Source organism: Mirounga leonina, unplaced genomic scaffold (genome assembly GCF_011800145.1).
Source record: "Mirounga leonina isolate KUSES-001 unplaced genomic scaffold, KU_Mleo_1.0 Mir_173, whole genome shotgun sequence".
Classification (NCBI taxonomy): domain Eukaryota; kingdom Metazoa; phylum Chordata; class Mammalia; order Carnivora; family Phocidae; genus Mirounga; species Mirounga leonina.
This window is the reverse complement of record NW_023270447.1, coordinates 33596186-33622947: the sequence shown is the minus strand read 5'-3', so window position 1 is coordinate 33622947 and position 26762 is coordinate 33596186. Positions and strand designations below refer to the sequence as shown.

General features: G+C 35.2%; 1 protein-coding gene across 1 annotated transcript in view; it reads right to left on the bottom strand.

The window, feature by feature from the left end:
* LRRIQ3 (leucine rich repeats and IQ motif containing 3) overlaps positions 1-26762 on the bottom strand; it is a 191969-nt gene that overhangs the window by 130457 nt on the left and 34750 nt on the right. The window contains exon 4 of the mRNA XM_035018272.1: positions 16-149. Coding sequence (XP_034874163.1) covers positions 16-149 — 134 coding nt within the window. The remainder of the gene's footprint in view (positions 1-15; positions 150-26762) is intronic.

Sequence of the window (26762 nt, the reverse complement as noted above, 5' to 3'; positions counted from 1 at the left end):
GAAAAGAAAACATACCTCATGTTTTTCCGAACTAAGAAACCACGTATCCATCTCTGAACTATCAAAACTGGTGAATTATGAGCCAGAATTTCATTAATTTTTGAAATAATATGCTTAATATTATTAATTTCATCATCATAGGTTGATCCCTGTATAAAGAAAATATATTTAATATTTATATTTCATGAAAGTATTTCCAAGGAACATTTTAAAATTGCTAGTCTAATAATATAAACTATTAAAATGTTCACAAGTGTCTTGTAGGCATAATAGTTAAATAATAAATACATTTTCATATCTATTTCATTAGATCATAATATCAAGAATTAGTAGCACAAAATAATTTCAATTTTCTACACAAAATGCAAGACCCATAATGATAAATTTCTTCATTCTAGATTCTTTTCCCAATCTGATACCATAAATATAAAACTTTGACCATAATCATGTTGATCTTTAAAAGGTGGTGGCATGAATAGGTACCCAATGAAACTCTAAAAGTATTCTGTGGTTTCCCATAGGAAACTGACATATGTTGGATTCACAGAATAATTTACAGTAGTTCAAAATTTTGTTGCAGCTTAACTACAATGTTGGACACTTTTATTAGGATACAGCTCATTCCCATGGAGAAAAATATTCTATAGTGCCTTTAAAGAAATTATCTCTAAGATCTATTCCTGCAAAATTTTAGATTTGGGATCATAGACTCCTTACATCCCACTGATCATTTGACTGGTTAGAAATAAAGCTACTTGGGACGCCTGGGTGGCTCAGTTGGTTAAGCGACTGCCTTCGGCTCAGGTCATGATCCTGGAGTCCCGGGATCGAGTCCCGCATCGGGCTCCCTGCTCAGGAGGATTTCTCGGGAGCGAGTCTGCTTCTCCCTCTGACCCTCCTCCCTCTCATACTCTCTGTCTCTCATTCTCTCTCTCTCAAATAAATAAATAAATAAATAATCTAAAAAAAAAAAAAAAGAAAAAAGAAATAAAGCTACTTTACTTATGTTTTGAATTAAGGATTATACATTAAAAACCTAAAATGTATATTGTTTGTAAGGCACCCACCCTGAAAATTACCAACTCCATCACTTCATGTCCCTTTTCGGCCTATACCCTCAATCAGCTATGTACTGCCAGGAAAAAAAAAAAAAAATCACAAAGCCTTGCAAATTAGTGCTACTTTAGATTTATATTTACAAACACTCATTGCTAATTAGCAAATGCTTTACTTGGCCCTGGCTTGCTTCCATTTCCAACAGGAGCTATTGCAAGTGTTCAGTACTGTTCTCAATACTCTTTAAGCCTTTTCCCTAGAACTCCCCAAACATCTCTTCACAGAGCAAACAGGGTCATAAAGTCTGAACTCGATCAAACAACTCTCCTCCAATCCCTAAATTGAACTATATTCCCATTTAACTATATTCCTATCTATTCTGAGTAGAAATGCCTTCTATTCAATCTTTTTTTTTTTTTTTTTTTTTTTAAGATTTTATCTATTTGACAGAGAGAGAGACAGCGAAAGAGGGAACACAAGCAGGGGGAGTGGAAGAGGGAGAAGCAGGCTTCCTGCCCAGCAGGGAGCCCCATGCGGGGCTTGATCCCAGGACCCTAGGACCATGACCCGAGCTGAACGCAGACACCCAACGACTGAGCTACCCAGGTGCCCCTCTATTCAATCTTAAAACAAGAAATATTTCCCTTCCTGTCCAAGAAAGGCACTCCATTGCTGTTAAGTCCCATCTCTCTCTGTTTCACTATTAACTTCTACTGTCACTATCCCTTTACTCATTAATATAATGTAGCCTTTACCAGCTTTAAAATGTACCCATATAAACAATCACACTTATCGCAACCCTCCATCCTTTGTATTTAACTTTCATTAAGAGCCTAAATTATTGAGATAGAATTCCGTATTTGCTGTCCCTACCTTCTCCTTTCCTATATCTCAATCTACTGGACTTCACCCCTACCAAAGTGTCTGATAATTTTACATTGGATATTCCTCCTTCAAATACTTCCCTTGGCTTCCATAAACCACTCCTCCTAGTTTTCCTGTAACTCCTGTTTCCTTCTGGTCTTTTTAAATACCTATTCATACCCTGCCTAATGTTACAATGAAAGGATTCTATTTGTCTCTTCTCAATTTGAACACACTCTCCAGATGATTGTACCTAATTCATAGCTTCAATATTTACCTATGTGCTGATGATTCCCAGATTTCTAGCTTTAGGCCTGAACTCTCTCTGTTGAGCTAAAGAACAATATGATCAAACTGATACCCAGTTAAATTCAGCTTTCCCAAACATGAATCTTCCTTCTTAAACTGTTTTCTCATATGCTCTTAGTAAATGGTACTAGTGCCCATAGTTACTTAACTCAGAAGTCCTGGAACCATCCTAAGCTCTTTTGTCCTACACTTCTTTATACCCAAATGTTGCTAGATCCTGTATATTCAATATCCCAATATCTGTCTGACTTCTCCATTTTCTTCTAATCTCTGCCATCGCTTTATTGCATGTCTTTATCACTTTCTTAACTTGCTAAAAATGTCCTGATATCTGATATAATCCCCATTCCCCCCACTTCCTTTGAATCATAATATGCACTATTGCTAGAGTGAACTTTCCAAAATGCATATCTGATCATATGGCATCCCTACTTCATATACTTCATGGACACATCACTCAAAGATCAATTACACATTTCTTGACTTGGAACATAAAATTCTTGATCTAGTCCCTTTTTACCTCAATCTCATCTCCCTTCGCCCTACATAAGCTACTTTCCACAATGGCAATATCCAGCCACTTATACCCCTGAAAATTGCCTGATAATCAAACCTCAATGCTTTTTACAGATACCATTCCAGTTTCTTGACTGCTTTTCTCAATTATTTATCTCATTATCTTAGTCTTTTGGAGATTCAACTCTTTCCTCCAAGAAGGCTTTCTTGACATTAATTTGAGTTCAATATCCTATAATATTATCCTTTGCAGCACTCATTTGTCATACTTGACAATCCTGAGTTTTACCTGAGACCTTTGATCCTAGAAAACAGGAAGGGTTAAGAAATCTCCTCACCCCTTCATTTCAGAAAATGGTATACTCCAAAGAAGCACCCTTCCTCCATATTACTTAGATATTACCCATCGATGCCCCTCTAGTTTACCTATGACAAGGACCTGACACAGACTCTCTAAATTCCCATTGGCCTTTTAATGATTAAACTGCTTTGTCCCCACTGATCAATCGGAGCAAAATGCTTGTTAACCAAATTTTGGTTAAGATCCTCTCCTTCCCCTAGGCCCCTGAACTTTGGCCCTGAGCCACCATATAACTCCTTTAATGGTCCCTCCTGAGATAGGCAACTCCCAAGATAAAACATTCCCTGATCTATGGTCAGATCATGCCACTCCGCTTCATCCTACTTACCCACACCAGTTCTTTCCAGTCTTATTTACTCTTCCCAAGGAAAAAAAAACCCTTTTCTGACTAACCTTAATGATGTTTGAAGATTGCTGATCAACTAGAGCATCCCCCCTATTGCAATGGCCCTTTTCCCTACCTTGTGATAATCCTTTTGAATAAAGTCTCTCCTAAGTCTTCATTTGTCTTTTATTTGACAAGTTTATGCTATGACACAATTACTGGTCTATCTTTCCCACTTGCAACATAAACTCACTAAGTTTAACAAATCTTTCTTTATCCTACATCTCTAGGACTAAGTAAACTACAGGTCTGTAACTGGCTTTCAATTATTAGTTGACTATTAAATCACTAAGTAATGGTAACTTATACATTGTGATATTTGGTCTCCAAGTTTGATTTGGCATTGTCAACCTATTTTTATAATTCAACTCTTACTTGGCTGCAGTAACATCATACTTCTAATTTTTCTACCTTTTAAATTTTTATTTCTCAGTCTGTTTTGCTGGTTCCTTTTCTTTTTCAAAATATTTAACTATTTAAATATTGGTATAATTTAGGCTTTTTTCTTTTTCATCTCTGCTAATTCTCCTCAAATGATCACCTTCTTTGCTACATCTTACTATCTCATATATGCTGATAATCCACACAATTCTATCTCCTATTAGGAATTATCTCTTAAATTACAAATCTATAAAATAAAATTCCAATTCTATTTCTCTACTTACCTGTCAAAAACTGAAATAATTGAAGCACTTGGGTGGCATAGTCAGTTAAGCATCTGACTCTTGGTTTCAGCTCAGGTCATGATCTCAGGGTTGTGAGATTGAGCCCTGCAGTCCAGCTCCATGTTCAGTGCAGAGTCAGCTTAAGGCTTTCTCTCCCTCTGCCCCTCCCTTTCATGCTCTCTCTAAAATAAATAAATCAATCTTATAAAAAGGAGGGGGGCACCTGGTTGACTCAGTCTGTTGAGCCTCTGACTCTTGGTTTTGGCTCAGGTCCTGATCTCAGTGTTGAAATCCAGCCCCGCATTGGGCTCTGCACTCAGCATGGAGTCAGCTTGAGATTCTCTCTTTCCCTCTCCCTTTGCCCTTCACCTTGCTCTCACTCTCAAAATAAATAATAAAATCTTAAAAAAAATTGAATTATCTCACCCATTTGAAAATATCCCCAATCCATATCCCATACTGTATTACATATGTAGTCACTAACACTATTCTTCACCTTGTCATCTAAGTAATAAATTCACATTCCTTTCCCTCTTCCCTTTACCATCCAATAAATTCACTGATTTCTATCAAACAAATATCTCTTCAATCTGTTCCCTATAAACTATACCCTCTACCTTACAAATCAGTTATAAACTGGGCCTAACCCTAATTTCTTTATATTTAATTTCCCTCCACTCCAAAATTACAGAATATATGATGATTTTTCTAGTATGAAAATTGGATCATGCTAAATTGTTAAATATTTCCCCAAGATCTTACAAGATAAAGCCTTTTCTCCCTAGTATCACACATAATATCCTTTGCCATAATTATCCTATTTTTGTCTCCAGCATCATTTGACATGCCCAACCATGTATTCTAAACTATAACACTAAATTACTTGTCAGTTGATTATGCCAAGCTCTAGCACTACCTCTGTGCCTTTGCAAATGCTTTTCACTCTGCCTCACATGCTGTACAGTTGCCAACACCTCAATTTGCCTAATGATTTATATTAAAAAATCTCATCTGAAGTATACTTTGTTTTTTCCTTCTATGACCAGAAAGGTGAACTTCAAAGATTTTTAAAGAAAACATATGTAGTTCTTTCACAGGGATTTTGCTCCATACTAAGATCCATGACATTTGAAAAAAAATTATTCCTTTGGTTATTATTTCTCCTTAATTTGCTTTATTTTCTCTACTAAAATTCCTATTCATGTATACTAGATATCCTGGAACTCACCTCCATGTTTTTTTTTTTTTTTCTCATCATTTTCATGTATATATTCTCAATTTGTTAAAGCCATTCTGTCAATGGCCAGCCTTCTCATATTGTGTTTTCTATTACGTTTTCAACTACTCTGGTTAAGTTATGTGGCTGAGACTAAGGTCCTTTCTGAAGTTCCTGATTGCCCTATCACAGAGGAGTCCTGCCTCATACCAGTGTGCTTATTCATTGTTACCCTGCCCGTACTAGGGTTTGTTTAAAAAGAAAACCACAGACACAAGATAATCACTTATGCCAGGCCAAGTCACCGAACTGGGGCTTAATACCTAACCTATAGCTTCAACCTCCACCAGAAATGTAGACTTAACCAGTCAGGAATTTTCTGGTCAGCACCAATGAGGTAATCTGTCACATGGGCCTTCTCTTCCAGAGAAAGATGAGGTACTACCTAATAAGATCCCCTGCCTGCTCTTCTACCTATGGAAAGGTGAACTTGCCTGGAACAATCCTTTCTTTCTTTTTGCTAATAACTTCTTCGCCCTACCCTACTTCCTATAAAAACTTTCCATTTTGTACAACTCCTCCTTGGAGCTCCTGTCTACCTGCTAAATTGGATGCTAACTGATTCAAGAGTCACTTAATAAAGCCAATTAGATCTTCGAATATATTCAGTTGAATTTTGCTTTTTAACAAGCCTTTCCATGAAATTTATTCTGTGACTTGTAACAATGGTCCTATCTGCCACTGTTCCACTATTACCCTTGACAAATAAAAGGACCTGCAGAATCTCCTCTCCTTCATGTTGTTTGCTTATACATATCAGGAATAATAGCATAAAGCTAGGCAGAGCTAGTTTCTGCCTTTGACTCAGTCCCATCTTCACTGTATCCGAAAAACAATCTTCACTATGATTAAAAGTACTTGTATGAAATAATTTTTTATTTAAATATTATCCTTTATTGGTTTCCAGAATAGATGTGATTTTCTTTAATCCTTATGTTTCTTTGTTCATCACACTTGGGCTCATGGTGTATGTGTGTGTGTGTTCAGGATAGCAAAATACGCCATCCCAAAATATCATTGTAAGAGTTCAAGACGTGCCTCCCCAAAATGTACCCCAGTGGTATATGGATTATTTTGAATAGTAGGCACTTAAAAAACAGCAAAGTCAGGGAGAGGCTTATGCCAAACTTCCCATATCTAACCTAAAGCCAGATCCTTCACAAGCCATTCAACTGCCATAAATCCACTCCCCAGGAGTTTCAACAACAAGGGAGATAGAGTTTTATCACAAAAGAGGAGGTTAGGAGATAAGAGTAGGAGAGGGTACCGCATCCAGATCTTTCTCACAAACTCTCATCATTCTTCTAAGGACCCATTTATCTTTTCTAAAAAATCATTTATTTTCTCATAAGAGGTCTACATCCTCCCTCCCTTTTCCCGATTAATGCTACTTAAACATGAATTCTAAGCTAACTCAAGGAGTTACTCATTTTTCCCCTGGCTATCTCCCATGTATAAATGAGAGAGATAAATGTTAGTAAACTTCTGTTTGTTTTTCTCTTGTTAATTTGCATTTTATTACAAAGGTCTCAGCCAAGAATTCAAGATAGTAGGAGGTTTTCCTCCCCTATAGTAGCTTGGGACCATGGAGGTTGAGTGCATAGATAAGAAGTGAGGGAAGAATACAAAAGGGAATTTAGATGACTAGGCTTAAAAGTGGTCCTGGTCAGGCTAACCCATAATCTGGTGATGAGTATTAAAGAGGGCACATTCTGCATGGAGCACTGGGTGTTATACGCAAATAATGAATCATGGAACACTACATCAAAAACTAATGATGTAATGCATGGTGATTAACATAACATAAAAAAAAAAAAAATGGTCCTGGTCAAATGCTATAGTTGTCACCAGCAGAGAACCATTAAGTTCATATTGCAGTTTACACCAATGAGTCCCGCTTACTGCCAAAGCATGAATAATCCCTTCTCTTTAAAGAGAGAAACAGAACAATCATCAGCTGTGGGCAAGGTTAGTGTCCTTGCCAGAGAAAAAGTAACCTCCAGACAATAGGCTTTCTGATGTCCTAAAACAATTATCTTGTAAAATGCCCATAAAGATATCACTGCAAACTTGTACAAATGTCATAAACCATTTGATATCTGACAACAAATGGATGTATCCTATTTGTAAGGGAAAGTAATGCATTTCCTCCACTAGAGGAGTGATGACTCTGGAGAAAAACTGCCTGGGTTTAAATCCTAGTTCTACCACTTACTAGCTATTTGATCTAGGGTAAGTAACCTATCTCTCCCCTGTTCATCATCTGTAAAATAGAGATAACAATGGTACTACCTCATTGGGTTGTAAACGAATATTTGTAAAGCACTTAGAATAGAGGCTCACACATTTCAAGCATCTAAACAATGTTATCTGCCAACAGTTTTATAGTCATACTTAAAATGATATATAGTTTTAGAGTTTACAAAACATTTCTATATACCTTATTTGATGCACAAAAAATTAGTCTAAAGGAATTTACTAAGCAATTTATCCAGACTAACACAATGCAAAATTATGAAATCAATAAATTAACTATGAAAGATAATTAGTCTAATATTTTCAATCCAATAAAGGGAATTAAAGTATTACAGTAAAAGTGTGGCAAAGAACAACATATGCTTACACATAAAAAAATTTCAACAATCAAGAAAATAGATGGTACAAGAGTGAAATATCTATACTCTACAGCTTGCTATTGTAACTCTGAGATGAAAATGTGGCTATTTTTAACCCTGGTATAAACCGTAATGAAGCATTTCAAAAGAATAGTAAGGACTTTCATAATATGAATCAGATGGAAGAGAGTACTTTGTGTTCTAACAAGAAGAGTAGTTTAGAAAACAAATTCTGAAATTATATTCTATTCAAAATGTACATAATTATGTAAAAAAGATCCCCAATTATTTTGATATTCTAAATACCTTCATACTTAAATTTGTTTTTTATCCTATTATAATGTTTTTATTTCTTCTATACATGTATCTGGTTGATAGGTCTATCTTTTTCTATTCCATTTGTGATTTTTCCCATCAGAATTTCCTAATTTGGCACATACTTCCCAACATATTTGAAAAATGTAAATTGTACTAATCCTATAAGTATTTACTTCAAATAAAGCAAACCCACACAGTTTTTACCTTTTTATTCCATCAGAAAGCACATTAATGATATACTCACTTTAATATTCAGATGAAACAGTAGAAATCTATGTGAAACTCCCTAAAATAAGATTTTGTATTATTTTAAATCAGTATTCCTTAGGATTACTCGGCAAACATTTTGGGAACACTCTACAGTCTATTTTCAAGTTTAAAAAAATTCACCTGAGTCAAGTACCATTAAATGACTTAAAATAAAATTTAGAATCATACTAATAGAACAGTACAGAAATTTCAGGAAAGAAGAAAAGCAAATACAAGATAAAAATACCCTACTCAAATTTCCATGACTCAAATTAACTGTTATCATTTTAAAAATATTCATTTTCAAATACTTTCCCAACTCTGTAACTTTCTTTTCATTAACTGGACAGGGTCTTTTACAGAGAGAGAAAAATTTTTAATTTTGATGAAGTTCAGTTTATCTTTTTCCTTTTAAAGATTATGCTTTTGGTGTCAGGCCTAAGAATGTTTTTCCTACCCCTACAGCCCCCAAATCTTTTTCTTTCTAAAAGTTTTACAGTTTTAAGTTGTACATTTAACTCCCTGATCCATTTTGAGTTAATTTTTGTATGGGGTGTGAAACTTAGGTTGAGCCTCATTTGTGTGTGAGGGTGTATGGATACCCAATTACTCCAGCAACATTTATGGAAAAGGTTATATTTTCTCCATCACATTACTTTAACCTTTGTCAAAATTCAATTGAAGATATTGTGTGAACGTATTTTTAGGTTTTCTGACTTGTTCCATTGATCTATGCCTCACCAATACCACATAGTCTTGATTACTGTAGCCATATAAATATCAAAATCAGGTAAACGGATTCGTATCACTTTACTGTTTTTTCAAAGTTGTTTTAATCATTCGAATTCCTTTACCTTTCCATAAAAAGTTTAGAGTGCTCTTGTTTATACCTACAGAAAATTCTACAAGATTTTGATAGGAATTGCATTAACCCTGTATATCAATTTGGGGAGAATTGAAATACTATGCTGAATATTCTAATTCATGAATATGCTATGTCTTTCCAATTATTTAGATCTTTGATTTTTTTTATCAGCATTTTATAGTATTCAACATAGAAGTTCTATACAAGTATTGTTGGACATACCTAAGTATTTCATCTTTTTGATTGATTATAAATGATAGTATATTAATTTTGGTGTCCATGGGTAGTATATAGAAATGTGATTGATTTTTGCATGTTTACCTAACATACTGTGGCCTTACTAAGCTCACTTTTTACTTCTAAGAGATTTTTTTGGTGGATTCTTTGGGATTACCTACATAGGTCATCATTTCATCTGCAAATAGTTTATTTCTTCTTTTTTATCTGTATGTCTTTTATTTCTTTTTTTCATCTTACTGCACTAGCTAGACTTTCCAGAATTATGTTGACATGAGAAGAGATGGTGGGCACCCTTGCTTCATTCCCTCTCTTGGGGAGAAAATATTCAATCTTTCACCATTAAGCCTAATGTTAACTGTTAGGTTTTATTTGATGTTCTTTGTAAACAAGAGGAAGTTCTCTATACCTATTTTTCTGAGGTGTTTTGTTTTGTTTTGATCATGAATAGATGTTGAACTTGGCCAAATACTTTTTCTCCATTAAGTGATAGATATTTGATATATTTTTTCTTTAGTCTTTTGATATGATAAAAGGCATTAATTGATTTTCAAATATTGAGAAAGCCTTGTATCCCTGGAATAAGCACCATTTGCTCATGGTATACTGTTATTTTCATATACTGCTGAATTCTATTTGTTAACATTTTGTTAAAGATTTTTATGCTTATATTCATGAGGGTTACTGGTCTGTTCTCTTTTTTGGTATTGTCTTTGGTTTTGGTATCAAGGTACTATTAACTTTATAAAATGGTGAAGTGTTCCTTTTTATTTTCTAGAAGAAACAAAATTTTTTGTATGTTTGGGAGAATTCTTTAATGCAACTATCTGGGACTGGACATTTCTTTTTTTGAGCTTAAAGTTATAAACTCAATTTCCTTCATAAAGGACTATTCAAAATTATCTATTTCATATTGGATGAGTTTTGTTGTTGTTGTTTTTGCATGAAATGGTCCATTCATCTAAACTGTTAAGTTTATGTGTAGTGTTTTTGTAGTATTCTCTTCTTTTGATGTCTACAAGGTCTGTAGTGATATCCCTTGTTTTGTTCCTGACATTGGTAATTTGCATCTTCTCTCTTTTCTTCTCCATCAGTCTTGCTAGAGGTTTGTCGATTTTATTGATCTTTCCGAAGAATGAGATCTATGTTTTACTGATTTTCTCATTTTTTGTTTTTCATTTCACTGACATCTGCTCCTATCTTTATAATTTCCTTCTTTCTGCTTATTTGGGTTTATTTTGCTCTTGTTTTTCTAGGTTCTTGAGAGGGGAATCTCAGACTGTTGATTTGAGGATTTTCCTCTGATGCATTTAATACTAAAAATTTCCCTCTCAGCATTGCTTTAGCTGTGTCCCACAGATTTTGGTAGCTTGTATTTTTATTTTAATTAATTTTTTCACTTGATACTACATCTTCGATCTATGGATTTATTAGAAGTGTATTGCTTAGTTTTCAAGTGTATGGGGATTTTCCCCTTATTTTTCTGTAGTCAGAGAACACACCCTATATAATTCAAATTATTTTAAATTTGTTGAGGTTTGTCCTATGAAACAGGAAATGACCTACATGATTGAACATTTGAAAAGAATGTCTATTCTGCTGTTGCTGGTGGAATGTTCTATAAATGTCAGTTAGATTTTGTTGGTTGATAGGGTTATAGAGTTTTTTCAATATATAGTAGTTGTAATTATTGAGAGGAATTTTGATGTCTCCAAATATAATCATGTATTTATCTATTTCTCATTTCAGTTTTATCAATTTTTGCTTCACATATTTTGTAGTTCTATTGTTTGGTGCATTCACATTTAAGATTACTATGTCTTCTTAGTGGTTTGAACCTTTTATTATTATATGTCCCTCCCTGCCTCTGAAAATTTTCTTTACTCTGAAGTTTACTTTATCTGATGTTAAGATAGCCAATCAGTCCTGTTTTCCTTTGATTAGTTTTGGTATGATAAATCTTTGTCCATCCTTTTATTTTCAACATGCTTATATCATTGTATTTGAAGTTTCGTGTAGACAACATACACTTGAGGTATATTTTTAATCCCCTTGGCCAATATCTTTCAATTGGTACATTTGGGCCATTTAAGTTTAAAATAAATTTTAATGTAATTACTGATAAAATAGGACTTAAGTCTGCCATTTTATATTATGTTTTCTGTTTGTTTTCTCTGCTTTTCATCTGTTTTCTTATTCTTACTTTCCTACTAAAGAATTTGAGAACTCCATTTATATTTATCTATAGTGTTTTTTGTGCATTCTTTTTAGAACTCTCTTATACACACACACTCATAGTCAAAAGATGTCACCAATTTACTTACTCAAATTAAGTGTAGAAGCCTTACCTTTATTTACAGCTCTTTTTAAGAATTTTCTTAAGTATTTCTTATACATATATTTAGAATATCAGTGTTATGATTTATCAGATATATTATTTGCCAATATTTTCTCCAATTTTGTCAGTTGCCTTTCATTTTGTCGATAGTTTCCTTTGCTGTGCAGAAGCTGTTTAGTTTAGGTCTGTTAATATTTGCTTTATATATTTAAGTGCTTCTATGCCGAATGCATATTTACAAAGGCATATCCTCTTGTTGGACTGACCCCTTTATCATTGTAATAACCTTCTTTGTCTCTTATTACTTTGACTTAAAGTTTATTCTGTGTAAGTGTAGCTACCCCTGCTTTCTTTGGGTTTCTATTTACATGGAATATCTGTTTCCATTTGCCTGGAATATCTGTTCTTTTTATTTTTCAGCATATTTTCTCTGTTGTTCACATTAATTGATTTCTATTATTCTATCTTCCCTTTTCCATCACTCTTTAATCTTCTCCCTCTATTCTGCTGTTAAGTTCATCCACTGAGCTTTTTTATTTTGGTTATTGTATTTTTGATTTCTCAAATTACCATGTTTCTTTTTATCTATTACATTGTTGAAGCTTTCTATTTGTCTGTTTCAAGTATTTTTATAATTGATCATTGAAGCATTTTAATGATAGCTGCTTAAAAAATTTATCAGAAAATTTTAAACAATGCAAGCATCTCAGGATTAGCATCTATTGACTGTCTCTTTTCATTCAGTTTAAGATCTTCCTACTTCTTTGTATGTTGAGTGACTACTGATTGAAACATAGACATTTTTGTATTATGTTCTAAAACTTTTAATCTCATTTAAACCTTGCTTTAGCTGGCTTTCTCTGATATTGCTCCAGCAGGGGAAATGGAGGTCACTATCTTCTTACTCCCAGGGGGAGGTAGAAGTCCAGATTCACCACCATTCAAACCTCTATTAATCTCCAACTGGGGGTGGGCTTCTCATTAGTTCTGCGTAGAAGTGGGAGTTTCCACTTTCATGTGGTCTTCATTGACATGGCTATGAGGGTGGCCTTCTGAAATAGTGAAAGTCCTGATGTTAGGCTTCCTGTGACACCATCCCAATGGGTATTGGGTTGCCTCATTAAAGCTTCATGAGGATGGAAAGTCTAGGCTCTCCACTCAGCCTCTGCTGGCATGGGTGGAAGTGGAACCAAATGTTTTCTATGGTTTCGACTGGAGTAGAGTGGTTATTATCTGAAAGTTAACGTCTTAATAGCCTGAATCTTTCTTGGTTGTTTAGCTGGAGAGAGTAGGCGTTTTGGTATTTTGTTTGTTTGGTTGCATCCTTTGGCTTTTAGGTTACTAACTTCTTTAGCTTTAATTTTAGGATATATGTAAAAAACAAACAAAAACAGCAAAACAGGGAATTCATTCACCACTGTGTCATTGCTCAGATTCTAATTGTCCTAGCCAGTCAGCCTCTGCTCTTCACCAGTCTTTTAATGTTTGTTTCATATATAATGTCCAAGGAATTTACGTAAGATATAATATATACAGGCATACCTTGTTTTATTATACTTTGTTTTATTGCACTTTACAAATACTGCATTTTTTTTTTTTAACAAATTTAAGATTGTGGTAACCTTGCAATAAGCAAGTGTATTGGCGTCATTTTTCCCACACCACATTTTGGTAATTCTCACCAGATTTCAAACTTTTTCATTATTATATTTGTTATGGTGATCTGTGATCAATGATTACAACTCACTGTAAACTCAGATGATGGTTAGCATTTTTTAGCAGTAATGTATTTCATTAAGGTTTCATATACTTTTTTATGCATAATAGTACAGTATTATTACACATTTAACAGATTACAGTATAAACTTCTATATGCACTGGAAAACAAAAGAAATTTGACTTGCTTTAGTGTATTTGCTTTATTGCATTGGTCTGACATGAAAACTGCAATATCTCCAAGGTATGCCTATAGTATTATGTAATGCATTATATCATAAATAATAACTATATAACACATATAATGTCCAAGGAATTGAATTATACTTTGCAAGAGAAACACATGTACTCTATCTTGCTAGAAGTGGAAGCCTATATGCTTATTTTTATTTATTTTTATTTTTTATTATGTTATGTTAATCACCATACATTACATCATTAGTTTTTGATGTAGTGTTCCATGATTCATTGTTTGCATATAACACCCTGTGCTCCATTCAATACATGCCCTCTTTAATACCCATCACCAGGCTAACCCATCCCCCTACACCCCTCCCCTGTAGAACCCTCAGTTTGTTATATGCTTATTTTTTAACAAAATAGTTTATTGAGATAAATATGTTCTCCCTGTACTGTATTTTCTGTTTAGTCTTAAATTTCCAAAAATATTCATATGTTTTTGTATAATACCATTTTGTATATTAATGTTCAAAAACTTTCTTTATTGTAGCTATTATTTTTTCCATCAATTGAAAAGTTCCTGTTTATGCCATTTAACGTTTTCTGTGATAAATTCTACATTAAGACTAATGTTAAGTCTTTTGCTTTATTCTACTTAATATATATTTGCTTAGCTTTTCATTTTACTTTCTCTGTATTACCTTAATTTGGGGACTTGTCTTGCGAATAGCCATCTTGATTTTGTATTTACACTTATAATAAATTTATAATTATTTATATTTACTTATAATTACATCACATTCATAAATGTAAATATATAGAAATTTTTACAAATATAGTTTTGACACTATTTTATAATTTTTGTATGTCATATAGGCTATATTTTCTTTTTTATCTTTTTTATTTTAAAAAAGCAAAAATATAAATTTTACAAACATATAGTCTGCCTTATCTATTAAGTCAAGCATAAATTCACTTTCAAATATCTACTCGGTTGTTATATTTATGCATTTTTCTTTTTCTTTTGATACTTACCTTGGAATTAAGAAAAAAGTGGATACTAAACGTTTGATCTAAAAATATCTACCTTGGGGGAGGAGCTAAGATAGTGGAATAGCAGGAAGAACCTAGGCTTGCCTCTTCCTCAAACACAGCTAGATAAATATCAAATCATTCTGTATACACAAGAAATCTATTGAGCACTGACAGAACAAACTGCACAACAACAGGGAGAGAAGAGGCCACAATATGGAAGGTAGGAGGTACAGAGACGTGGTTTGGGGGAAGAAAGGGAATGTGGATGCTGTGGAGGGGAGGGAGTCCTGTCACAGAGAGATGCAAGAGAGAGAGAGAGAGAGGAGTGCACAGGGAATCACACAAGGAGAACACTTTCCCAAAGCCATTGATGGGAACAAGAGGGGCTGATTTTCATGAGTTTTTACAAAGAGCAGGTCTCAAAGACTGGAGTTTTAGAGGTCTGTGGCATAGTCAGTGTGGAGCCCTGACGGCACTGTCAGTGCTCCTGTGGAGAAGGAGGGCAGATAGCCTGGGGGCAGACTGTGCAATCTGAGCATCCCCTGGGACACACTGGGAGAGAGAGCACCCCTTCTTGGAGTGCATCTGAGGGAGGTGGCATTGCTCCTCCGGGGACAAAGGAGCCAGCAGGTGCCATTTCCCTTGCCTGCACCTCAGCATATGCACAGAGATACCTGCTGACCTGGACACTGGCTCTTTGCTGTGCTTTACTCCAAACTCCATGCCCATGCACTTTGGTGGGACTGCCCTTCTGGGACAAACCTGCATCAGTCCCAGAGTAACAAGACTCTTCCCCAGAGGACCAGCACAGGTCCCCACCAAGCCAGGTCCCTAAAGTTTGGAGTTTTAAAACTCAGCTGGCCTGGCTGGGATGGAGCCCAAAGTGCGCTGTGATGCTGGGCGGGCAGGCAGCCAGGACACAGACAGGGGGAAGGCAGCAATCTGAGGGACATCTGGGATGCAAGAGGGGAGACTGTCTGCTCTTCTGGGAAGGCTACCTGGAGAGCAGGTATAACCGCCCCTCCACGGGGATTAAGAAGCTGGCTGGCCCCATTTCCCTCACCCCGCTCTTCAGCATAAACTAATTTCAGTAAGCAACATGGTGCCAACACTGGTAGCCTAAACTCCTTTACAGCAAACCCCACCCCCTTGTGCTCTATGGTGCTGCATTTCTTGGACAGGTGTGCCTGAAAACCAGAGCAATGGGCCCATCCTCCAGAAGACCAGCACAACCCACCCCCCTTTCCTTCCCCCCACCACCGCACACACCACATCTACTAACCATAGTTCTGCAAAGCTTCAGCTCTAGTGAAAATAGCATCAGGTCTCTTTTAACAAGAAGAAGAGAACACACCTAGTTAAAACTCACCACACTCTGGTCAAGGTCCAAACACTCCCCACTTCAGCCAAGAGGAAACTCTGCAGAGGACTGACCTGAGGGAAAGAGCAGCCACAAAACAGCAGCAGAGTGCACACAGCATATACCAGAGACACTTCCTGAAGCATCAGGCCCTGGACATATATGACCTCTTCTGCATAAAGCCATTACTCTCAGGAGCATGAAACATAACAGGCTTTCCTAACATACAGAAGAAGACAGAGATCTAGACAAAATATCAAGATGAAGCAATTCATCCCAAAAGAAAGAACAAGAAAAAGTCAAGACCCAGGATCTAATCCAAACAGATATAAGTAAAATGCCTGATCCAGAATCATAAGGATACTAGCTGGGCTTAAGAAAAGCATAGAAGACACCAGGGAGTCCCATACTGCAGAGATAAAAGACCTAAAAACTAGTCAGGTTGAAATTAACACACACACACACACACACACACACACTGTAACTGAGATGCAAAACAACTGGATGTAATGACTACAAGGAAGGAAGAAGCAAAGAATAAATAAGTGATACAGAAGATAAAATTATGGAAACTAATCAAGATGAAGGAAGAGGTAAAGAAAAATATTGGATCACAAATGCAGACTAAGGGAACACAGTGACGCCATAAAGCATAATAACATTTGTATCATAGGAGTCCCGGAAGAAGAAGAGGGAGAAAACAGAGCAGAAGGTTTATTTGAAGAAATTATAGCTTAAATTTTCCTCACCTTGGGGAAGGAAACAGATCCAAATTAAGGAGGCACAGAGAACTCCCATCAAAATCAACAAAAGCAGGCCAACACCAAGACATATCATGTCTAAATTTGCAAAATATAAAGAAAAAATCCTAAAAGCAGCAAGACAAAAGAAGTCCCTAACTTACAAAGGAAGACCAATAAGGTTAGCAGCAGATCTCTCCACAGAAACTTGGCAGGCCAAAAGAAAGTACCATGATATATTCAACATACTGAATGGGAAAATTCTACAGCCAAGAATACTCTATCCAGCAAGGCTATTCATTCAGAATAGAAGGAGAGATGAAGAGTTTCCCAGACAATAAAAATTAAAGGAGTTCATGACCATGAAACGAGCCCTGCAAGAAATATTAAAGGGGACACTTTGAGTAGGAAAGACAAAAAGTGACAAAGACTACAAAGGAATAGAGAAAATCTCCAGAAACAACAACAACAACAACAAGTAATAAAATGGCACAAAATTCATATCTATCAATAATTACTCTGAATGTAAATGGACTAAATGCTCCAGTAAAAAGACACAGGGTATCAGAATGGACAGAAAAACAAAGCCCATCTATATGCTGTTTACAAGAGACTCACTTTAGACCTAAGACACCTGTAAGGTTTTTTTTTTTTTTCTTTTTTTTTCCACCTGCAGATTGAAAGTGAGGGGATGGAGAAATAGTTACCATGCAAATGAATGTTAAAAGAAAGCCGGAGGGTGCCTGGGTGGCTCAGTCAGTTAAGCATCTGCCTTTGGCTCAGGTCATGATCCCAGAGTCCCAGGATCAAGTCCTGCATTGGGCTCCCCGCTCAGCAGGGAGTCTGCTTCTCCCTCAGACCCTGCCCCTCTCGTGCTCTCCTTCTTTCACTCTCTCTCAAATAAATAATTAAAATCTTAAAAAAAAAAAAAAAAGAAAGCTGGAGTTGCAATACTTATATCAGACAAACTAGATTTTAAACCAAAGACTGTAATAAGACATAAAGAAGGGCACTACATCATAATAAAGCAGTCTATCCAACAAGAACATCTAACAGTTGTAAATATTTATGCCCCCAACTTAGGAGCATCCAAAAATATAAATCAATAAATAACAAACAAAAAGGAACTCATTGATAATAATACAATACTAGTAGGGGACATTAACACCCCACTTATAGCAAGAGACACATCATCTAAGCAGAAAATCAACAAGGAAGCAATGGCTTTGAATGACACACTGGACCAGATGGATTTCATGGATACATTCAGAACATTTCATCCTTTATAAAGCAGCAGAATACACAGTCTTTTCAAGTGCACATAGTTACATTCTCCAGAACAGATCAGATACTAGGTCACAAATTAGGCCTCAACAAGTACAAAGGGATTGAGATCACATCATGCATATTTTCCAATCACAACACTATGAAACTTAAAGTCAATCACAAGAAAAAATTTGGAAAGGCCACAAATACATGGACACTAAAGAACATCCTACTAAAGAATGAATGGGTCAACGAAGAAATTAAAAAAGAACTTTAAAAATACATGGAAACAAATGAAACAAATGAAAATGAAAAACCTTTGAGATGCAGCAAAAGTGGTCATAAGAGGGAAGTATATAGCAAGACAGGTCTAACTCAAAAAGCAAGAAAAAATCTCAAATCTACAACCTAACCTTACACCTAAAAGGAGCTAGAAAAATAACAACAAATGAAGCCTAAAGCCAGCAGAAGGGAAACAAGAAACATTAGCACAGAAATAACTAATACAGAAACAAACAAACAAACAAAAGTATTATACACATTGATGAAACCAGGAGCTGGTTCTTCAAAAGAATTAATAAAATTGATAAATCCTTAAACAAGTTTATCAAAAAGAAAAGAAAAAGGACATGAATAAATAAAAGTACTAATGAAAGAGAAGAAATCAAAACCACATTGCAGAAATACAAATTATAAGAGAATATTATGAAAAATTATATGCCAACAAATTGGACAACCTGGAAGAAAGGGATAAATTCCTACAAACATATAAACTAGCAAAACTGAAACAGAAAAAAAATAGAAAACTTGAACAGACTGATAACCAGCAAAGAAACTGAATCAGTAATCAAAAATCTCCCAACAAACAATGGTTCAGGGCTGAATGGCTTCCCAGGGGAATTCTACCAAACATTTAAAGAAGCATTAATACCTATTCTTCTCAAACTATTCCAAAAAAAAAATAGAAATGGAAGGAAAACTTCCAAACTTATTCTACGAGTTACCATTATCATTATCTTGATTCATTATCCTGATTCCAAATTCAGACAAAGACCCTACTAAAAAAGAGAACTATAGGCCAGTATCTCTGATGAACATGGATGCAAAAATTCTCAACAAAATACTAGCAAACCGAATCCAACGGAACATTAAAAGAGTCATTCACCATGATCAAGTAAGATTTATTCCTGGGTTGCAAGGGGTGGCTCAATATTCACAAACAATCAACCTGATATACCACAATAAATGAAAGGATAAGAACCATATGATCCTCTCAACAGATGCAGAAAAAGCATTTGACAAAGCACAGCACCGATTCTTGACAAAAACCCTCAATAAAGAAGGAATAGAGGGAACAAACCTCAATATCATAAAGGCCACATGTGAAAAACCCACAGCTAATATCATCCACAATGGGGAAAAACTGAAAGCTTTTCCTCTATGGTCAGGAACAAGACACAGATGTCCACTCTGACCACTGTTATTTAACAGAGTACTGGAAGTCCTAGCCTCAGCAATCAGATAACAAAAAGAAATAAAAGTCATCCAAATCTGCAAGGAAGAAGTCAAACTTTCACTATATTCAGACAACACGGTACTCTATGTAGAAAACCCAAAAGACTCCACTAAAAAATTGCTAGAACTGATACACAAATTCAATAAAGTTGCAGGATACAAGTCAATGTACAGTAATCTGTCGCATTTCTCTACACCAATAATGAAGCAGCACAAAGATAAATCAAGGAATCCCATTTACAATTGCACCAAAACCATAAAATACCTAGGACTATACTAACCAAAGAAGCAAAAGATCTGTACACTGAAAACTATAAAACACTTATGAAAGAAATTGAAGATGACCCCAGAAAATGGAAAAACATTTCATGCTAATGGATTGGAAGAACAAATATTGTTAAAATGTCTACACTACCCAAAGTAATCTACACATTTCATGCAATCCCTATCAAAATACCAACATTTCTCACAGAGCTAGAACAACAATCCTAAAGTTTGTATGTAACCATAAAAGACCCCAAATAGCCAAAGCAATCTGGAAAAAGAAAAGCAAAGCTGGAGACATCACAATTCTGGACTACAAGTTATATTACAAAGTTGTAGTGATCAAGACACTATGGTACTGGCACAAAAACAGACACATTGATCAATGGAACAGAATAGAAAATCCCAGTAATGGACCCACAACTGTATAGTCGACTAATCTTCAACAAAGCAGGAAAGAACATCCAAAGGAAAAAAAAATACAGTCTCTTCAACAAATGGGTGCTGTGCTTCACCACAGACTCCAGGCACCCAGGCAGGTGTACACAGCCAAATCCCCTGCTGTTGAATTGTCACTCAATGGTGCCCAGAGGGCCTTTGTCCATGAAGAGGCAATATACCCTTTTCCAAATATACTTCAGGAAGGGGAACAGTCTCTCTCAGTGCAACCCAGGGGATCCCCACACCACAGCATCTTGCATGAACCCCACAGGCCATTTATTCTCCCTCTCTCCCTGAAAAGGGCTCCCTCTCCTCTGCGGCACCTGCCTTTTCTCTCCCCCGGTTCAAATCTCCGTATCTCCCATCTGCCACATTCTCTCCCTCGAAATGTGCAGATTGTTTTCTTAATCCTCAAATCAATTTCCTAGTTGTTCAAAATGATTTGATGTTGATCTAGCTGTGTTCAAGGAACGAGGTAAGCCAGGGTTCCCCTACTACTCTGCCATCTTAACTCCTCCGCCCCAGTTTTCATAGTATTCTTATACTCAATAATAAGTACAAAAAAATGTTCTGAAATATATATTTCAAACATTACTAAATAAATTTATATACTCATAGATTGTCATTTATTCAAGCATTTACTGCTATAAATAAAACCTTTTAATAATCAAAGAATACCCAAAATAATATTGCTTATAGCAGAAATGAATAAAAATTTATCAGTAAACTGAAAAACTATTATTTAAACAGATTTATTTAAATCTCTACCACAAAATTCTTCCATCATTAGGTGTACCTATAGCTCTTTAAAGTATACTCCATTTGTGATGCATTCATGTTTTTTACACAATGGTTTTTTTCTTCAATCATTCTATTTCTGACATTTTTAATTTTTCTTTTAAATTAATTTCCCTCAGCTTAAAAATATACTGAAGTTAGTATCATCTCACTTTTTAAAAAAATCTCCCATTAATCCTATTTCTGGCAGCCAAGGCATTATCTTTCCTCTGTCCAAAATTTTCTCAGAAAAGTTTCTATACTTGGTAATTATATATTAACCCATTGCAATTCTGTATCCATTCCTGAAAGTTACTAAAATCCCAAAGATGCAACATCTCTTCAACAGAAGTTTTCAAAATAGTTTTGTTTCCATGATAATTTTTCTTGACCTTTAAAAACATCCTTCATTTTTTTAATCATTCTTTTCTCTTAAACTAAGTGATAATAAGCCATCTCTCTGTTTTTCCTCCTACCTCCTGGAATTAATTCTCTGTTATCTTCATTGGTCCCACTGCTTTGTATCCATAAAATGAAACTGCCCGAAGGCTTTGTCCTTAGCTCTCATACTGATCCCTATACTTTCTTGTGAGTTTGGCTTTAACCATACCCTCAAACCACTAACTACTGAATTTATATCTTAGACCTAGAACATTATTTCTGAATTTTAGTTCTTCATTTTCTTTTTTTTTTTTTTTAAAGATTTTATTTATTTATTTGACAGAGAGAGAGAGAGCGAGAGCAGGAACAGAAGCAGGGGGAGTGGGAGAGGGAGAAGCAGGCTTCCCGCCGAGCAGGGAGCCCGATGTGGGGACTCGATCCCAGGGCCCTGGGACCATGACCTGAGCCGAAGGCAGACGCTTAACGACTGAGCCACCCAGGCACCCATAGTTCTTCATTTTCAATGCCTGGTTGATATCTATATATCAATATACTACTTCAAATAAACATGACCAAACTTAACATTCTACTACAACTCTTCAAATGATGCCATGTTTGTAAACTAAGTTACTTTTTGTCCCAGTTACTGAAGTTCAAAATACCAAAAGAACATTTTCTAATTCTTTTTTCATATTCATATTATTCATATTTCATCAGTTACAAAAATCCTGTCAAATCGTTACACTGTCCTTTGATATACAATGTTGATTGTAGGACTGTGAAACCAACACAGACTTGAAATCCCAGCTTCATGACTGACTATATGTCTGATACTGGGTATAATCTTAAACTTTACTATATTTCATTTTTTTCTGTGAAATAATATCTTTCCACACCAAAGAATATGATGAAGAATAAATATTCTTCAGAAAGTCCTTCCCTATCTAGCCCAAGCCTTCATCCCTTTTGTCCCATGTTACTACTTTATTTTCTTTTATTTAGAAATTAACACGATCTGACATTCTATGCTGGTTTGGTTTGGTTTGTTTTTTTCTGCTTACATGTTTATTTCCTGTGCCTTCCCACTGAACTTTATGAGAGCAGAACCTTTGTTGGTATCATTTACCACTGAGTCCAGAATAATCTCGTTCACATATTAGGTGATCAATACATATTTGGTAAAGGAATGAAGGAATAAAATATATAAAATGCCTATCACAATGACTCTTACTGAGTGTCTGTCCTCTAAACTCTGTCTTCTTTCTTCTTTGCCACTATTGTCTGCCTGTACCAACTCTAATCACACCATTTCTGCCCTACAGTAATTGATCTTTCTGCTCTCATCTGTCTCCTAACCCCCATTAATCTCCTCGCAAAACACTGGATTAAATTCCTTTAAAAAACTTTGTCAATTTTTTTCATAGAGCACCAACTATGGTAGAACCACTCTATTTTCCTCCTCAAATAACTACAATAGATCTTCATTGCATTCATTAAGATGTCTAAACTCCAAGGTTCTTTTCATAGCCCCGCTAACTTGCTATTCATTGCTTAAATGAACATCAGTCATTTTGATTGTCCTTAAAAAAAGTCATGTTAAAAAAATAAAGTGAAGTATGTTCCTACATTTGATTATACCATAATACCCAACTAGAATACATAAATGAAATTCTTCTTTTAGGGCCCAGGTTAAGATACCCAGAATTAAATACTGCCTCATTTTCTATTTCTCTAGAATTTTTTAGTATTATTTCAAAATCATTAATATACTCACTTTTTATAAATAATTGTATGCAGTTATAAAGTTTTCTAACTTTCTAATCTCCATGCATAATCACTGTTCATTGTTTAGATATACTTTCAAATGTAATCACTATTCAACTGATTTTCCATTCTTCATCAATTGTCAATGCATAGATAGATAGATACATTTAGATATACTTAGAACATATGTTCTGCAACATACCTTTTATTTCCTATGTACTTGTACTTTTCTAACACCTGCAGAGCCCATCTCTTTTAAATTTTACATAATTTATCTGCCCTAATACTCATGTCATGAGCATTTTTTTAAAAATTTTTATCTATCCATTTAAGTATTTTGTAACCTACAACTAGATATCGTTTCTCAATCACTTCTTTCAGCATGTTAAAAAAATCAGGATATAATGATGATTTCAACATGCCATGTCACCAAATTAAGAATTTAATATTTTTATCCACTTCCACTAATATTCCAAATTGTCCTTTAAGGCATTGAAAAAAAAAAAAAAAAACTACTTCCCAATGGACTAACTCAAATATGGAAAACCTGAAAAAAATTAGAGATCCACGATCTATTAAAAAAACAAGTATTTTTAATCAACAAAATCTTCAAGAACTAAAAAATGAAAATAGCAAGGTGGAAGAATATAAGATTAAATTAAAATATCAATTGTATTTCTATATATTAGTAACAAACAATCCAAAAATGAATTTAAGAAAATAATTCCATTCACAATATCAAAGCAAATAAAATACATAGAAATAAATTTATTTTATTTTATTATGTTATGTTAGTCACCATACATCATTAGTTAGGTTTTTTTTTTAAGATTTTATTTATTTATTTGACAGAGAGAGAGCACAAGCAGGGGGAGGAAGAAGCAGGCTTCCCGCTGAGCAGGGACTCGATCCCAGGACACTGGGATCATGACCTGAAGGCAGACGTTTAACCATCTGAGCCACCCAGGCACCCACATCATTAGTTTTCGATGTAGTGATCCATGATTCATTGTTTTCGTGTAACACCCAGTGCTCCATGCAGTACATGCCCTCCTTAATACCCATCACCAGGCTAACCCATACCCCACCCCCCTCCCTTCTAAAACCCTCAGTTTGTTTCTCAGAGTCCATAGTCTCTCATGGTTCATCTCTCCCTCCGATTTCCCCCCCTTCATTTTTCCCTTCCTTCTCCTAATGTCCTCCATGCTATTCCTTATGTTCCACAAATAAGTGAAACCATATGATAATTGACTTTCTCTGCTTGACTTCTTTCACTTAGCATAATCTCCTCCAGTCCAATCCATGTTGATGTGAAAGTTGGGTATTCATCCTTTCTGATGGCTGAGTAATATTCCATTATATATATGGACCACATCTTCTTTATTCATTCATCTGTTGAAGGGCATCTCAGCTCTTTCCACAGTTTGGCTATTGCGGACATTGCTGCTATGAACATTAGGGTGTATATGGCCCTTCTTTCCGCTACATCTGTGTCTTTGGGGTAAATACCCAGGAGTGCAATTGCTGGGTCACAGAGTAGCTCTATTTTTAATTTTTTGAGGCACCTCCACACTGTTTTCCAAAGTGGCTGTACCAACTTGCATTCCCACCAACAGTGTAAGAGGGTTCCCCTTTCTCCACAACCTCTCCAACATTTGTTGTCTTGCCCTGTCAATTTTTGCCATTCTAACTGGTGTAAGGTGGTATCTCAATGTGGTTTTGATTTGAATTTCCCTGATGGCTAATGATGATGAACATTTTTTCATGTGCCTGTTAGCTATTTGTATGTCTTCTCTGGACAAGTGTCTGTTCATGTCTTCTGTCCATTTTTTGACTTGATTATTTGTTTTTTGGGTGTTGAGTTTGAGAAGTTCTTTATAGATCTTGGATATCAGCCCTTTGTAGTGTCATTTGCAAAAATCTTCTCCCATTTTGTGGGTTGCCTCTTTGTTTTGTTGACTGTTTCCTTTGCTGTGCAGAAGCTTTTTATCTTGATAAAGTCCCAAAAGTTCATTTTTGCTTTTGTTTCACTAGCCTTGGAGATGAATCTTGAAAGAAGTTGCTGTGGCCGATGTCAAAGAGGTTACTGCCTATGTTCTCCTCTAGGATTTTGATGGATTCCTGTCTCACATTGAGGTCTTTCATCCATTTTGAGTTTATCTTTGTGTATGGTGTTAGAGAATGGTCAAGTTTCATTCTTCTGCATATAGCTGTCCAATTTTCCCAGCATAATTTATTGAAGAGACTGTTTTTTTTTTCCATTGCATATTTTTTCCGGCGTTGTCGATGATTATTTGACCATAGACTTGAGTGTCCATATCTGGGCTCTCTATTCTGTTCCATTGGTCTATATGTCTGTTTTTGTGCCAGTACCATGCTGTCTTGGTGATCACTACTTTGTAAAAAACTTGAAATCAGGCAACGTGATGCCCCCAGCTTTGTTTTTCTTTTTCAACATTTCCTTGGCAATCTGGGGTCTCTTCTGATTCCATACAAATTTTAGGATTGTTTGTTCCAGCACTTTGAAAAATGTCATTGGAATTTTGATCTGGATGGCATTAAATTTTAACAAAATAACTGCAAAACTCGCACAATGAAAACTATAAAACAATGTTGAAAGAATTAAAGAATATCTAAATAAATTGAGAGACAGTTCACATTCAAGATTGAGAATACTCACTATTGTAAAGATGGCAATCTCCACAAATTGATTTATAAATTCAATGGAATCTTTATCACTAACCCAGCAGGAATCATTGCAGAAATCGACAAGCTGATCCTAAAATTCATTTGTAAATGCAAGGGACCCTGAATAGCCAAAGCAATATTGAAAAAAAGAGCAAAGTTGGAGGACTCACACTTCCCTATTTCAAAACTTAACTACAAAGCACCTACAATAATCAGACTGGGTGCTACTGGCATAAGGATAAAATATATAGACCATTGGAATATAATTGAGAATCCAGAAATTAACCTTACATTTTATGGCCAATTGGTTTCTGACAAAGATATCTAGACAATTCACCTGGGAAAGAATAATCTTTTCAACAAATGGGGCTGGTGTAATTGAATATCTACAGGCAAAAAAAAAAAATGAAATTAGACCCTTACTTCACACCACACATAAAAATTCATTCAAAATGAAACACAGTCTAAATTTCAGCAAAATTATGAAACTTCTAGGAAAAAACATAAAAAAAATTATGTGACATTAGGCAGATTTCTTAGATACAACACCAAAAGCATGATCCATAAAAGAAAAAATTCAT